Source organism: Serinus canaria, chromosome 3 (genome assembly GCF_022539315.1).
Source record: "Serinus canaria isolate serCan28SL12 chromosome 3, serCan2020, whole genome shotgun sequence".
In the NCBI taxonomy this organism is placed as follows: domain Eukaryota; kingdom Metazoa; phylum Chordata; class Aves; order Passeriformes; family Fringillidae; genus Serinus; species Serinus canaria.
The window spans coordinates 8,058,951-8,073,274 of NC_066316.1; the positions used below are offsets into that span (position 1 = coordinate 8,058,951).

Sequence of the window (14,324 nt, forward strand, 5' to 3'; positions counted from 1 at the left end):
ATACAGAGTCCCTATCAGTTACATTGCATCTTTCCAAGAGAGAGTTCAGCTCTCCAACACCTTTGTGTCTAGGCAATGCAGAGTCTAGGCTGTCATGAGCTGTTTAGATGGAAATAAATGTCACCATTTAAAAAGAAAAAAACAAGCAACCAAAATAAAAATCCAAAACAGAAAACCCAAACCAACCAAACGAAAAAAACCCAACAAAACCCAAAAAAAAACCTCCCCAAAAAGCCAGATTAGTTAATATATTTCAGAAACATGTCTAAACTTTGTGCATAATCAAAAAAAAAAAAGTCAGAAGATTTTTTTGGGGGGATGAAATGCACTCAAAAGACAAGCCAAAAGATAAGCAAAGAAAATAAAGAAATAAGAAGATAAGCAAAGAAAACTAGTTGTTAAAGATGAGAGAATTTACATGGGTTGTCCATCTTTTTGTGGTTTCAAGCCCAGTTAGTAGAAAAACAAAGTTATGTAACTTAGGAAGAAGATTCTGCATTTCCCTCATTTAGTTTACCCAACATTTTCGTTGTGCTAATTTGTACTTCAATCAATTAAACTGTTGAAAAAGGCATTTTTCAGGTTGTATTCAAGTGGCATAAGTATAGCAGTGCAAGGTTTCCCTTGGAATCTAAATTCCTAGCAGGAATTTTTTGGGCAAAACTGCAGTTTCAACATACACAGTAAGACACAAACTATCCTCTATCTCATGGAAAGACCCTGTGTATGTGTCACACATTTTATATCAGGATTAATGCCTTTAATATTTTCCCCCTTTTCTCTGCTGAATCCCATCTACAGGGACAATTATTATGGGTTGCTTTTTTTTTTACCTAGACAGGCTCACGTTTTGTTCCCATTTCACCCACCGAATTCTGTGCTGAGCAGTAATCACCAGTCCTACAAAGCCATGTTTCGCCCCTTGACACCGAGGAATGAAGCCGCGCTTCCACACCAAGCTGCGATTAACTCCCCAGGGCCACGGCTTTCTTTGCCTTCCAATTCTGGTAGCTCCCCTCCCTCCTCCCCCTTTCAAACACTAAACGGGTGTGGGTTTAATTTACACTTTTTCTTACATCTTCTCTTTTTAAGGGCGCACAGGGTGTGCTCTTCCACCTCTCCTGCGCTCCCTCGTACGGAGTTCTTTCGCTCTTTCCAGCGGGGGGAAGGGACAGCGCCTCGCCCTGTCTCTGGCTGCCCAGGCGGGACGGGGCGAGGGAAGCGCTCCGGGCAGCGGAGGCCGAGGGGCGAGGGATAAAACGGGATCCGAGGAAGCGGCTGCCGAGGAGCTCGGGATAAACCGGGATCCAAGGAAGCGGCTGCCGAGGAGCTCGGGATAAACGGGGGTCCAGGGAAACGCTCCGGCAGCGGCTGCCGAGGGGTTCGGGATAAGGCGAGATGCGGGCGGGATCCAGCGCCGCGAGGGGCGGGCGGAGGGAGGGGAGGGGTCGGCGCGGGGGGCGCGCAGGCGGGGCCGCCCCTGGCAGCGGGAGCGCGCTCGGGAGCGGGAGCTGCCATCCCGCCGGGGCACGGCCGCGCCGGCCATGGAGCCCTCGCCCAAAGACGGCGAGAGCGCGGCGGCCGCCGAGCCCAGCCGGGGCGGCACGGCCCCGTCCAGCGGCGTGGTGGTGCAGGTCCGGGAGAAGAAGGGCCCCCTGCGCGCCGCCATCCCCTACATGCCCTTCCCCGTGGCCGTCATCTGCCTCTTCCTCAACACCTTCGTGCCGGGGCTGGGTAAGGATGCTGCTGGAGGGAGCGAGGCAAGGCAGCCGGGGCTCGGGGTCTCTCTGCCCACCTGCGGCTGCTTCGCCCCGGCGGGGCCGCTCGGGCTGCCAGACCCGCCGCGGCCGCAACTTTCCCTTTCCCCGACGGCACCGCGGGCAGGGATGGAGGGACGGGGGAAGGAAGGAGCCCCTGCTCCGAGATTCGCGTTGGGGGCCGGGGCAGCGCCCTGCGGGGTCCCCAGGGATGCCAGCGAGCGGAGCGGGCGAGGGTCGCGTTTCCCTCGGGGGAAGCGGGGCTGGGGCAGCCACCTGAACTCTCTCGGCCGGGCACGGGCGATCCCCGGCCCCGGGACAGAGCAGACACATCCCCGCGCCCTCCGAGCCCGCCGCTCTCGCCGGGCAGGGCGGAAGGGATTCGGCTGTTCGGGCTCTCGCCAAGTGGGATTGCAGTCCGAGGACCAAAGCTCACGGTGACCACATCGCTCGCTAGCTAGTGATAGCTTGCAGAGCCCACCGTGCCGGGTTTTCTAAGGAGAGCCCTGGAAAATGTTAGAACTATTGTCCAGAGAAACTGGAGAGTCACGGTTTCTCAGTGTAAAGTCTCGGGTGTGCTCAGGTCCCTAAGATGTGGCTGCATCCTTTCTGTATTTCCATTTCCTCCACTCGAATTAGAAATTGCTTACTGCAAGAGGAGTTAGAGTTTGAACACTACAAAAGCTCCTAGATTACGAGGGTAAATACAAACATTCGAGCTGAAAGTAAAATAGCCACATTAATAAAAGAAGCCAAAACCAAACCAAACCAAATAATCCATGCCTCATTAACCCATACCTCAGGTCTCTCATAGTCCATTTCTGGCTGCTGTTTCTGCTACTGTGGCCACCACAGAAGCCTTCCTTGTGATATGGGAGTATCTCCCACCTAGCCCTGCTTTTAAAGAGCTACTGCCTGCCTTTAACTGCTTCATGTGCTTCAGGTGGCTTAATTCTTTAACAAATCTGAAACTCTTAAAGTTCTGATTAAAGTATTGTCCATGTGTGGGTGGGATAGTGTGTGCAACACGTAGAAGCCATTGCCACTCCAGTGTGCTTGCTCTGAAACCTGTGGATGTATTCCAGAGGAAAACTTGCACCTTTTGTAATACCTCTGAGTTTTCCTGTGGAAGGTGTGAGTGCACTTCCAGATGCAATCCACTGCACAGCCCTTGTGTGCAGCCACCTGAAGAACCTCCAGTGATGAATCATAGACAGTCTCTGGAGTTGAGTTCTCTCATAGGTCTTTTGGTTTCCTGGGGCTCATTTTCCCCTTTTGGAGAGAGAAGTTCAAAACCAGAGTTTTCAAAGCAAATGTTGTTTTCTGCTGGCATTGAAGACACCACATCTTCACTGTGGACATACAGCAAAAAAAAAGCCTGACTTACCACCCCTCTTTCCTTATCCAAAGCACACTAGAAAACCCTCAGTGTTCTCCCTTCATCCCAGAAGGACAGATCCCCATGAGACATCCTTATGTTGAAACTGGCTTGAAGTGTGGTTCTCTGCTGGAGTTCTCCTCTGGGTGCTGTGGGGGGTAGCCAGAGTTGTGCCTTCCCTCATGCAGAAGGTGCCTAGGAAGGAAGGAAGGACAGCAGATAGCCCTCCTTTCCTGAAGGTGAGTGTTCAGGGCTCCCAGTCCGTGCTGGTTAAAAGCTTGGGAGTTGAATCTGGACTATGCAGCTGTGTTGGTTGTGTAACCACTGACAGGCTGGACCAGCATGAAATGATTTTTAATTTTATTTTTAATTCTGTTTGGTTTTTTAAAATTTGTTTGCCCTTTGATGCAGTGATTTTGGCGGTACGGTCTGGCCGGCTGTGCCGCCGCTGTTTCTCCTGGTTCCCTGTTGCAGAAGTAGCAAACCAAACAAACTACAGATGAAAAGGAATCCTTCCCTGTGGCACCCCCACAGCCTGGTGAAATGCAGTGTTTTGGAGATGGAGATGCACCCCAAGCTCAGTATGCAAAGCGTGGCATTTAGTTTGTACATAAATGAACAGTTCTGTTAATGAAGCTGCTAATGCCACTTGCATTTTGAGAGAAAGCAGTCTGAGATGACACACCTGACTAGAATACAGCTATTTACAATCTCAGCCATATCCTGTCATGTATCACATAGCCCACACAGGAGGGGAAACAGGAGGATCACGAATCTACTGGCAGGAATGTTCAAGGTAAATAGAGATTTTCTGTCATTGTTGTGCTTCAGCCATCTCAATGAGCTGAGCAACGCTTGTAAAATAGAAAAGATTTGCAGTGGTGTGAAGTATTCACATCGAGGATGGGAGCCTGTTCCCTGAAAAGTAAATGGCAACATTCCCATCAGTTCTTGTAGTCCAGATTTATAACATGTTAAAGTGATGTTTCACAGGCTCACTGTTTATTCTTGCCTGCTTAGCTGGAGAGGGTGACTATGTTTAGGTGTTAATGGAAGTCCTCTATTTCTCAGTCCCTAAATTCATCTCTCATCTTGTTGCATGCAGCTGTCATTTGAGTGTAGACTCTGCAGTGCAATTGCAAAGAAGGGTCAGAGACCACCAGAGTAGACAAGAAAATGGGCAACATTGAATAAATCAAGATTTCCACTGCTTGGAGACTGGTGCATTTGAGGTTTTCATTAGTGCCCTGTGCCTCAGAGCAGAGATATTCAAATAGAAATTGTACTCTGGTGCAGGCTGCCAAATATCTCCCACTATCTTAAAGCCTCTTCTTTTTCTAGTTAAATTATCTTTGTTATGGAAGTCACCTTTGAGGGTGACATCTGAAAATTTTAAATATCTGGTTTATTTTTCCTTTGTGCTATTTATGTTTTGCAGTAGTACTCTATTTGGACAGTAGAAGTAACACTTTCTCTTTGGTTACAGTCAGTTTATTATCTTCACTTGGTTAATTTTCAGAGTTTTATGTAGTAACCCAGAACTGCAGGTTTTAAGGTGCATTGTAAACTGGGTTTGAACTACTCATTCCACACATGCTACAAAAGATGTAGTTCACAGGAATTTTTTCATACATAGGGGATATGTTGACTTTTCTCTTGCCAAAACTTAAAATTCAGACCAAATACAGTGTAAAAAAAATCTTGATTACCCCATTTACTTCTAATCTATTTTGCTGAATAGCCTTGAAATCACCTATTCCTTCCAGCCTCTGTGATGGGCCACTTGGGAATGTTATGGATCAATTTCCTATTGTATTTCCTGGGAATGCCCTGACAAAGGCAGGAATGATGAATCTGACTCCATGTTCTTTAAAGGCTAATTTATTACTTTATGATACTATATTATATTAAAGAATACTATACTAAACTATACTAAAGAATGCAGAAAGTATACCTAGAGAATGCTAAAAAGATAATAATGAAAACTTGTGACTCTTTCCAGAGCCCTGACACAGCTTGGCCCCAGTTGGCCAAAGAGTCAAAACAACTCACAGCAGAATCCAATGGAACAATCACCTGTGGGTAAGCAATCTCCAAACACATTCCACATGTGAGCACAACACAGGGGAAGCAAATGAGATAAGAATTGTTTTCCTTTTCTCTGAGGCTTCTCAGCTTCCCTGGAGGAAATCCTGGGCAAAGGGACTTTTTTCAGAGAATGTGAATGCCACAGGGAATGTTCTGGATCAGTTTCCCATGGCCCAGTGCGGTCTTTCTCATCTGTGTCTCACAGGGCTGAGCTGCAATGAAGGTGTCCCAAGCTCAGGATCCTAAAAAGAGTGGTAGGAAGAAGAGGGAGGAGTCAGCGGGTCCTGTGGCAAAAGCCATGGTGCCTTGGCTACCAGCGCTGCAGCCCTGCCACAGCATTGCAATTTCTGCTCTGGCTTGGGTTTCTGGAGCAGGCTCTGAGGCATCAGGGCCAAAGCATGCAGCGATGAGCTCTGGAGGATGGGAGATGCAGCTGCCAGCAGAGCTGGAGGGTGCCCAGTGGTGCCATTCCCACAGGATTGGGCGCCATGCCCCTGTAGCCGTACGCGCCATCCCGCGGATGGCAAACCGGAGAGGGGCTGGCCGTGCCCTTTAGCTGGCAGACTGTGTTCTCCTGGAGCTGAGTGTGCCAGTCAGTGTGGGAGGAGAGCTGGCTCCTTGTCATCATTCCCAGAGCTGATCCATGGGAATCTTGCCCTCCTTCCTCTCTGCTCTTCCTTCTCTCGACATCACGTGTGTGGGAGGGGGTAAACGAAGGGGGGGATCTTGAGGGAAATGTGAGAAGTGAGGGAAATGATCTGAAAGTCTGAGGTATTCTCCAAGATTAATCCCTCCTGTCAGGAAGGGGGTGGACTTTTGGATCCCAGCCTGTGTGATACGTGAATACTATTTTTATGCAGGGAGTAATTGAAATACGCAGCATAGAATGATGTTGGTGCGGGATAGGAGAGCAGCCACCCATGTGCCATGAAGTAGCCCGTGGAAGAGTTCAGGAGTGCCAGCCTCTCACAGCAGCTACAGAAAGAAGGGGTGATTCCCAGCCCACTCAGCTTTTTGCTTCCAGGGTTGCACAGTGCAGCTCCATATCATGAGTCTTCTGCCATCTGTCTATTCACTCCTGACAGAGTTCAAGCGCTGCACCTTCAGCTGTGGGAATGTGGCTTAGCCACTGGATTCATGGAAGCCCAGCATCTTCTCATCAGAAACCAAAGCTCTCCTGAGCAGAATGAGCTCTCCAGAGAGCTGAATAGAAGTACAGAGCACAACACTCGAGAAAGGTGATGGAATAAGATCTGCATAAAATTACCATTACTCATTTTATTTTTGTGGTTGGAATGGTAAATAGATGTTTGCCTCAAGCAAACATCCACTGCCTTCATTATTGAAAAAAAATTTCAAGGAAAAACCACATTTTCTTATCTGGGGTAGAGCAAACAATTCAATAAAGAAATTTTGGGCTTTCAGACATATAAAATCTCAAACTCCCGTTGGCATTTATGATCCTTTTCTTTTTTTTTTTTCTTTTAAATATACAAACCAATGAATCTGTGTGATTTACAAGCTCATTTGTGGAAAACAAAGGTTTTCTCGAGTGTTTGTGTGAATTTGTGTTTGTGAACTTTACTGCTGCAGTTTTTTAGTTAACATTGTCTTTCAGCCTGAGATGCTGGTGGTGTGCACAAACAAGCTGTTTGTTCATGGCAGCATAATTAAACAAAGCAAATTGCCAGTAGACTTCACTCTGTCAGGTTTTGTATTTTGCACTGAAAAGGTCAAGGAGTTCTTCATGGTGATTTGTGCTTGTGCAAGGTGGGAAATGAGACCTGCAATAAAATGTGTGCACCCAGGTTTTACTGCTCCATTACTGGTACCAGTGGTATCAGCTGTAGATTATCCTCACAGTGAGGTAAAGTTGGGCACAAGAACACCTGAATCTGAGGTTTCTGCACCTGCAGGTCTTTGTTCTTTTCAGTGTGTAGAAGGCCATTAAATTCCTCTTTTATTTTATTTTCTTTTATTTTTACTACAGAGGATTAAGTGAGAAATATAATTGTATCATATAACTTACCTGGCAGATGGTATTGATCAGTCATTCCCCAATGTTACCACCACCGGGTAGTCTGGAATATTTGTGTTCCATGAAGTGTCTGGACCACCTAGAATGACAATCAATCCTGGAAAACTCAGAGAGGTTCACAGGTAATTAGTGATCTGAAAAAATGCCAGTGTTTCAACTTTGTAGCTGCTTGATTGAGACAGCTCCACCTAGTGCAACTGATGAGAAAAAAAGGGAAAAAAAGGTATTTTATCTGCTGAGGGACCTGTCGTGGCCCCTCAGTTTAATCCAGTGTTGAACAGCACACTTTGCTGTATTTTAGGCAGAAAGCTGCTTGCTGAATACTTTATATATTCTTTCTATATTATATATACTTATATATTCTTGCTGAATACTTTATATATACTTCAACATACTTGCCTGAATACTTTATATATTCCTCTTCCTCCCCTTCCTGTGTGAAACAGTGGGTTCCTTCCTTGAGTTTGTGTGCCCATCCATGATGGTTACATGTGTGTGTGCTGTTATACTCATCCTCCTCCTGTGCCCTCCTTCACCAATGCAGTTATGGGCACCCATGGCAAACAAGGCACTCTGGTGCCTTGTTCATGACCACAGCCTCAAGTCACAATCTAAATATTTAGAATTGTTTCTAGCCTTTGGTTAGTTTTTGCTCTTCCCTTGCTACAGTTGGTAGAAGTAGCTGTTGAGCTGCACTTGCATTTAAAATGACTTTTTGGTTCATTTTGCTGTCCAGTTGTGCACTAATCCAGTGCTGCAGCCTTGGAATTGCTTGGTCCGTGCCAGACCAGCTAAAATGCAAACAAGTTTCTCTGCCTCCCTCATGCCTTCTGTTTCCACCAGAATAGAAGACAAAATAAATGGCCAGGGACATTTTTGTTCAGTGGTTTTTGTTGAAGCAGCTCTGTGGAGATATTAATTTCTTAATGAACACATAAGGAAGGAGGCAGGGTTTGCTCAGCATCTTGTAATCTTGTTTGTCATTTAATGCAGTTTGGACAGATGTACTTGAAGATTAAGAGTGAAGGTGGGAGCAGACAACAGAGAAGAGCTGTTCAATGGCCAAGTAAAGCAGCTGAATTTTAGGGTGGATTCAAGGCTGTTCCACACGAAGGGTGTGATGTGGAGAGAAACAGAGAACCAGGTCCAGAAGGAGAAAAGTACATGTGCAGAAGGCAAAAGAACTGAAACTTCTTGCAGCAAGGGAGAAAATGAGTGAAAGGCTTTGAAGATTAAAGTAACTTGGATGAGGAGAGTGCTTTTGATTAGGTGAATTTTTCCTAGTCTGGATAGCAGGAAGGAAGTGAATTTTCTCCTGCTCTGAAACAGTGGGTGTTGGAGAGATTTACAAAGCCTGATAAAGCACCATTGCCTGCAGCAGCTCACTGCCATCTAATCTCTCCACCATGAAAAGAACTTTGAGAGCTTCTGAACTGTTCAGGATCACAGAGAGGAGCAGGAAGCAGAAGCCAGGTTCCTCAGGCTCTTTCTTAGCCATGAAACTGTGTGCAGGAGCCTGAACACAAATACACCTGCAGTGTCTGGCACAAAGGTGAATTTTAGAACCTGTGCCCAGTTCTGTGGGGAGAAAAGTGATTGGTTGGTAAAGGGATTCTAAGATTGTGCTAAGATTTGTAATAAGATAAAGTCAGTCTGACATTATGACATGCTTTCTCCTGCCTTAGGACTTGTCTTCATTGCAGAGGTTTGAAGTGACGCAGTGGCAGCCCCACAGAGCACAAACTTGTTTGTGGCACTGTGCAAAGATGCTGGTCAAAGACAAAACAGAACAGATTATTTCATTTGGAAGGGACATACAATTATCACCTTGTCCAGCTGCCTGCTCAGGTCAGGGCTGACTAATATTAACATTAACATGAACATCAATATTAATAGTAATATTAACATTAACATTATTAAGGCCATTATTCAAATGGTTTTTAAACACTGACAGGCTTAGGGCCCAGCCTCACACAAAAAAGAAAAGTTCATGCCATTGACCTTGCTTTAGAAACTGCAGGAAGGTGAAACCTGAGTTTTCCTGGTTCTGCTGAAGATAAGGAGTTTTTTTCATTAAGGGAAGAAGTTAATCCCTGTTCCCCTTCCCAGGGTTTTTGAACATTTGTGTTATCTAGTGAAGCCCAAAGTGAAAATACTTGAGAGAAAAAAAAAAGTCACATGCCATTCTATCTAGTTATATTTCATTTGTTGATTTCTGATATTATAAACTTAGGTCTCATTCTGTGTAGAGTCATGGAAAAAATAAATGGAACTCAAATATTTGATTTCAAAAACTCATTTCCACAGTTCCATCTCACCACTTAGAAGCTGCTCTCAACCCTCTTTCCTTCAGCAATGCAGACCTTGTAATAAAGGCAGTTCAAACTCAGTGTTTCCATTCCAAAGGAGTTACAGACCAAACAATTTCTCTCTAACTACTTGACAGCTCCTCAAAAGGCCCAGCAATGCAACCCCATCTCACAATATTTGGTGTTTCCTTAGAACCTTATCCCCTGAGGCTCTTGATTAGATGGGAATCTTTGCTTTCAGGAAAAGAAAAAAAAATGTAACTCTTATGGCTCTGGAGCAGGGTTTGAAGATAATGATCCTGTCTCAGAATTAAAAAAAAAAAAAGGAGATTGTGGGAAGAAAGAATGAATTGCCTTTTTTTTTTTTTCAATTCTCAGTTTTGGAGAATCTGAGTCGTGATTTTTCAGCACTGGAAAATGACAATATTATACTGAGCTTTTAAATTTTAAAAAGAGGATGCATTGCTCACTAATTTACAGTTCTGCCATATTAGACAAACCATGGACATCCATGTCTTTGAGCACAGCATCATGAAATATAAATCCTTAAATATAAATGAGGTAGCTGATGAAAACTGATGTGCAATACACTAACTTAAATTAAAAATCCCAGTATAAACATCCCAAAGGATATTCCTGGAGTGGATCATGGTCAAATCTTGTTAGAGGAAATGGTGAATACAATCAAAAGAGGAACTCTTGGAAACATAATCACATTCTCTGCAGGGAATCATCCTGTACTACATTTCCAACTTCAGAAATAATGCTTATAATATATGTACAATGCTTATACAAGGAGTTGTGCAGGGGACCAAGGGCATCTTTGGGAATGTGAATTTAAATGTGACAGATCATTATCCAGCCTCTCACCAGGTTGTTGTTTGTCTTGGCTGAACTCTCAGCTGGCCACAAGCATTGGTGAATATCCACACAAAACTTAAAAATGCTTTGAGGTTGTGGATAATAATTTTGTTTTAGTTAAAACACAAGTTAGTAAAGAATGCAGAAGGGCTAAATGGTCAAATTAATCTCGTGATTGTGTTGGGGAAAAAAATTCAAATGGACCAAATAATGCTGCTCTAAAAAAGTGTTAGTAAATTTTTAGTAAGTGTTAGTGCTAATAAGCCTTTGAAGAACTGAGATTTATTGTAGACTAAAAAATAGATTATAATGAGCCACAAGTTCACTATGTTAAAAAGTTCAGTAATTTCATGAAGTATGAATCGTGATTTTTTTGTGAAAATATTTTACCTGAAATAAGCTAAATGATCACATTAGTAAGGCACAGTCCATCAAAAATAGTTTTGCTGGTTTAAGTTTAAAATATGTATTTATTTGCATGCATATCTATTACATATGCCACTATGGTGAAATGAGATCATGGCATTAAAGGAAAGCCTCCTGCAGGCAGAAACCCATTTGTTGTATCTGTTTAAGAGCATTCATGAAAGAATGGATTTTAGACTTCATAAATTGGTTTTGTTAATCTGCTATTTTTAAAATACTTGCAAGACCTCTTCTGTTGCCATGACAATTTGATTTCCATAAACATGATATTTTGGATGTGACTGTCCAACAGCGTGTTTGCTGTGCTGTGTGGGGAAAGGAGATGGCAGCTTGGCACCACAGAAATTACAATGCAGACAGGCACACTCTCACTGAAGTTCATTACAGTAAGAAAACATATCAAAAATATCAAGGTAAAATATCAAGGATCAAGTTATATGTATTTATATTCCTTGTAAATTAGATTTTTTAAAAATATCTTCTTGTGAGCACTGTTTTGGAGTGAGGAAACTTCAAGTTTCCACTGAAAATTGGTTCCAAGAATGTGAAGATTAAATTCTGGCTAAAAATATAGCTGGACCTTTTTGGATCTACACACACAAAGCAGCTGTAAGGACACACAACTCTCATTGCCCTGCAACACACTCTGGAATTGCTGTCATAGTGGGTTCACAAAGGATTTAGGATGGTGAGAAAGGAATGGTCATCATTTGAGACATTTGTGAGGTGTAGCCAGAGGAGAATCCCTCCCTGGCTGAGGGATCAGCTTGATTTCCCCATACTCTCCTTCTCTCTTTTTGAAATTATTGCAACAAATCAGTCCCCTTTCAAAACTCATTTGTAGCAGATGAGTTACTCAGCAATCCACTGAAAGACTTGGAATGTATTTCCCAGTGTAGTAAGGCAGTTTGATGAGTGTGGATTCTCTGGATTGGGCCATTAAATTACCTCTCTTGATCTGTTTAATTGTGAAAGCATTGCCAAATCTTCCTGTCTGTAATGCAAATCTGATAATGCTTTTTCTGCTGCATGTCTTTCTGCTTTGGCTCTGCATCCAACAAACTGATCAATGCCAGGGGAGGTTTAGCAAATTTTTTACAGAACAAGAACTAAACTTGTTTAAAAACAATATTTTAGACTCAGCATCACGGGATTTTTTTTTTCCCTCCTACTGAAATTTCATTGTGGCTGCAGAGAGCTGGTGGAATGGTTTCTTGTCTTGTGTAAAAGAGCAAAAAGAGCACAGAGACTACAATCATTGTCAGTTGAGAGTGTGAAAACCATCTCTTGTTTTCTATTTTACAAGTCAGAGTGTAATCTTATACATTGACTTGCATTCGAGTACTCATTTCACTCAGTCCCCCACACATCCCACAGAAACAATGTGGAAGTGGGGTGTCCTGACACCCCTTTGGAGCTGACTCCCTGAGGTGATCTCACTTGGTTCTTGTTTTCTGGGTCAGAAAGAAAATGTGGGGAGCAGATTTGAGTGCCTGGAGAGCCGACCCCGCAGAGCATCCCTGCATCTTTCCACCCCCACTGCAGAGCTGTGGACAGCTGCACACACACAGGGCAGAGCTTGAACCAATCCAAGGGTGGGGAGAGCAGCATGGGGGCACTCTGGGCTCAGCCAGTCTGTGGCACTAGCCCATCCCGACCCCAAAAAAACCAGTGGCGCCAAGGAGCGAGTGCTCACTGCCACCAGAGCTAAGCCTCAGCATTTCCACTCTGGATGGTAAATTGAAGGCAGTGCAATCAAAAGCAGGACCTGTCTCCTTGTGCTGTGTGCAGCTGACACTTAGAAGAAGCCTGTGGTGGAGCTGGGGATGGATTTTAGACCGAGCATATGTTCTGGGAACCACTCTTGCTCAGCAATTACACAGGGAGCCCTTCTCCTGAGGATGTGGTGATTAAATGGTAATAGTCCACCCTTAGCTGTACTGATACAAAGAATCAAAGATTTCTGTTCTGTGTATTAACTAAAACATGGTATTTTTGCTACAATACATCTGTGTCTGTGTTCTGGTCTCATATCAGTGCTTTCAGTCCCCCAGATGTTCTTTCAGTGCTCATTTATTCATTTGGTGCCAAGGCAGAACTGCACAGGGAGGGTGTCTCCTTCCCAGGTGCTCTGTGGGCTCCAGGTCACACTGCTTGGAACACCAGCCCATCACATGAACCAGTGCAGAACAGGTACAAAATGTTCCCACTGCAAGCTCAACTCCTTTGTCAGAAGTGAGAACCCACAACTTGCAGAGCAACGTGGTGTTGAGCCTTAGAACTATTTTGTCTCACCCCTGCTCACCCCTTTGGCTCTAGCAACATTGAGCTGGCCCATTGAGATTGCTCCTGTGAAAAAGTATCAATTACTGTAAAGAAGCATTGCAGAGCTGAGCTCTTTGCCCTTTCAGCCAGGGAAGACTCTTCCCAAGTTGCAGTACCAAGCTGGACACTCACTAAGAATTGTATTTCCCAAATTAGCCAGCAGCCAAAGTTAAAAATCTGGTTTATGCTGCATCATAAAACTTAATCTGCTTTCTCCCTTACAAATGTGGGTTTGTTTTAAATATTTATGACAATTGATCACACACTAGTAAATGTTCTTCAGTACATTTTGTAAAAGGAATGATTCCTAAATGACACAATTGCTTACTCCAGTGACTGTGATTTTAGCCTTTCCTGAGTTCACTATTTACTGGTGTGAGCAGTGCCAAGCAGCTAATCAAGCAGTGTTTTCATAAAATCACAGCATCATTTGGGCTGAAAAAGGCCTTTAGATCATCGAGTCCAATCATTAACCCATCACAGCCAGCCCTAAACAACATCCCCAAGTGCCACATACACACAGCATCATTATTTCAGCAGCACTGTGAGGTGCAGACTACACTCAAACCCTATAATGACCCAGAAGGGAATGTTATGATATGAAGGAAGAGCGTATTTCATCTGAGTGGTGGATTCAGGGGAAATATCCAGATTGTCCAGGAAAGTGGTGGCAAAACTGCTGAGAGAATTTACACAGACTTCTTGCAATTCAGCACCTCAAACAATGCAGCCACACTTTAGTTCCATTAATCTCTTCCAGGAAAACTGTTATTAATGAACTACTTCCATCACTCTTGGACTTGGTGTTCATTGAGAAGAGAGATGTTGTCTGTGCCATGCATTAATGAAAACACAGTAAATAGGCAGGGTGGACAAAGCAGTTTTTAGTTTGGATGTGCTGGTTATTCCCTCACATATTTCTATGATCTGCTTTATGCCTGTGGGAGCCACAAACTCTCTTGCACACACATGAAGGGCTTCAACATGTTTTAGTTAGTATATGGCAAAAAAGAAAACAGATGAGCACAATTGCTCTTGCAAGAGCACTCATTTATATTGTGCTTTGTAGTTTAGTATTAACCAATATTTGCAGTAGGCTCTGTATTCCTTCTTTGTTTCATCACAGTTGTGCACAAAATGGG

General features: G+C 44.0%; 1 protein-coding gene across 3 annotated transcripts in view; it reads left to right on the forward strand.

Moving 5' to 3' along the window:
* The first annotated feature begins 1,544 nt into the window (after nucleotides 1-1,544).
* STUM (stum, mechanosensory transduction mediator homolog) overlaps nucleotides 1,545-14,324 on the forward strand; it is a 47,480-nt gene continuing 34,700 nt past the window's right edge. For all 3 annotated transcript variants that reach the window (XM_050971963.1, XM_050971962.1, XM_018921010.3), the window contains exon 1: nucleotides 1,545-1,734. In XM_050971963.1, the coding sequence (XP_050827920.1) occupies nucleotides 1,545-1,734 (190 nt within the window). The remainder of the gene's footprint in view (nucleotides 1,735-14,324) is intronic.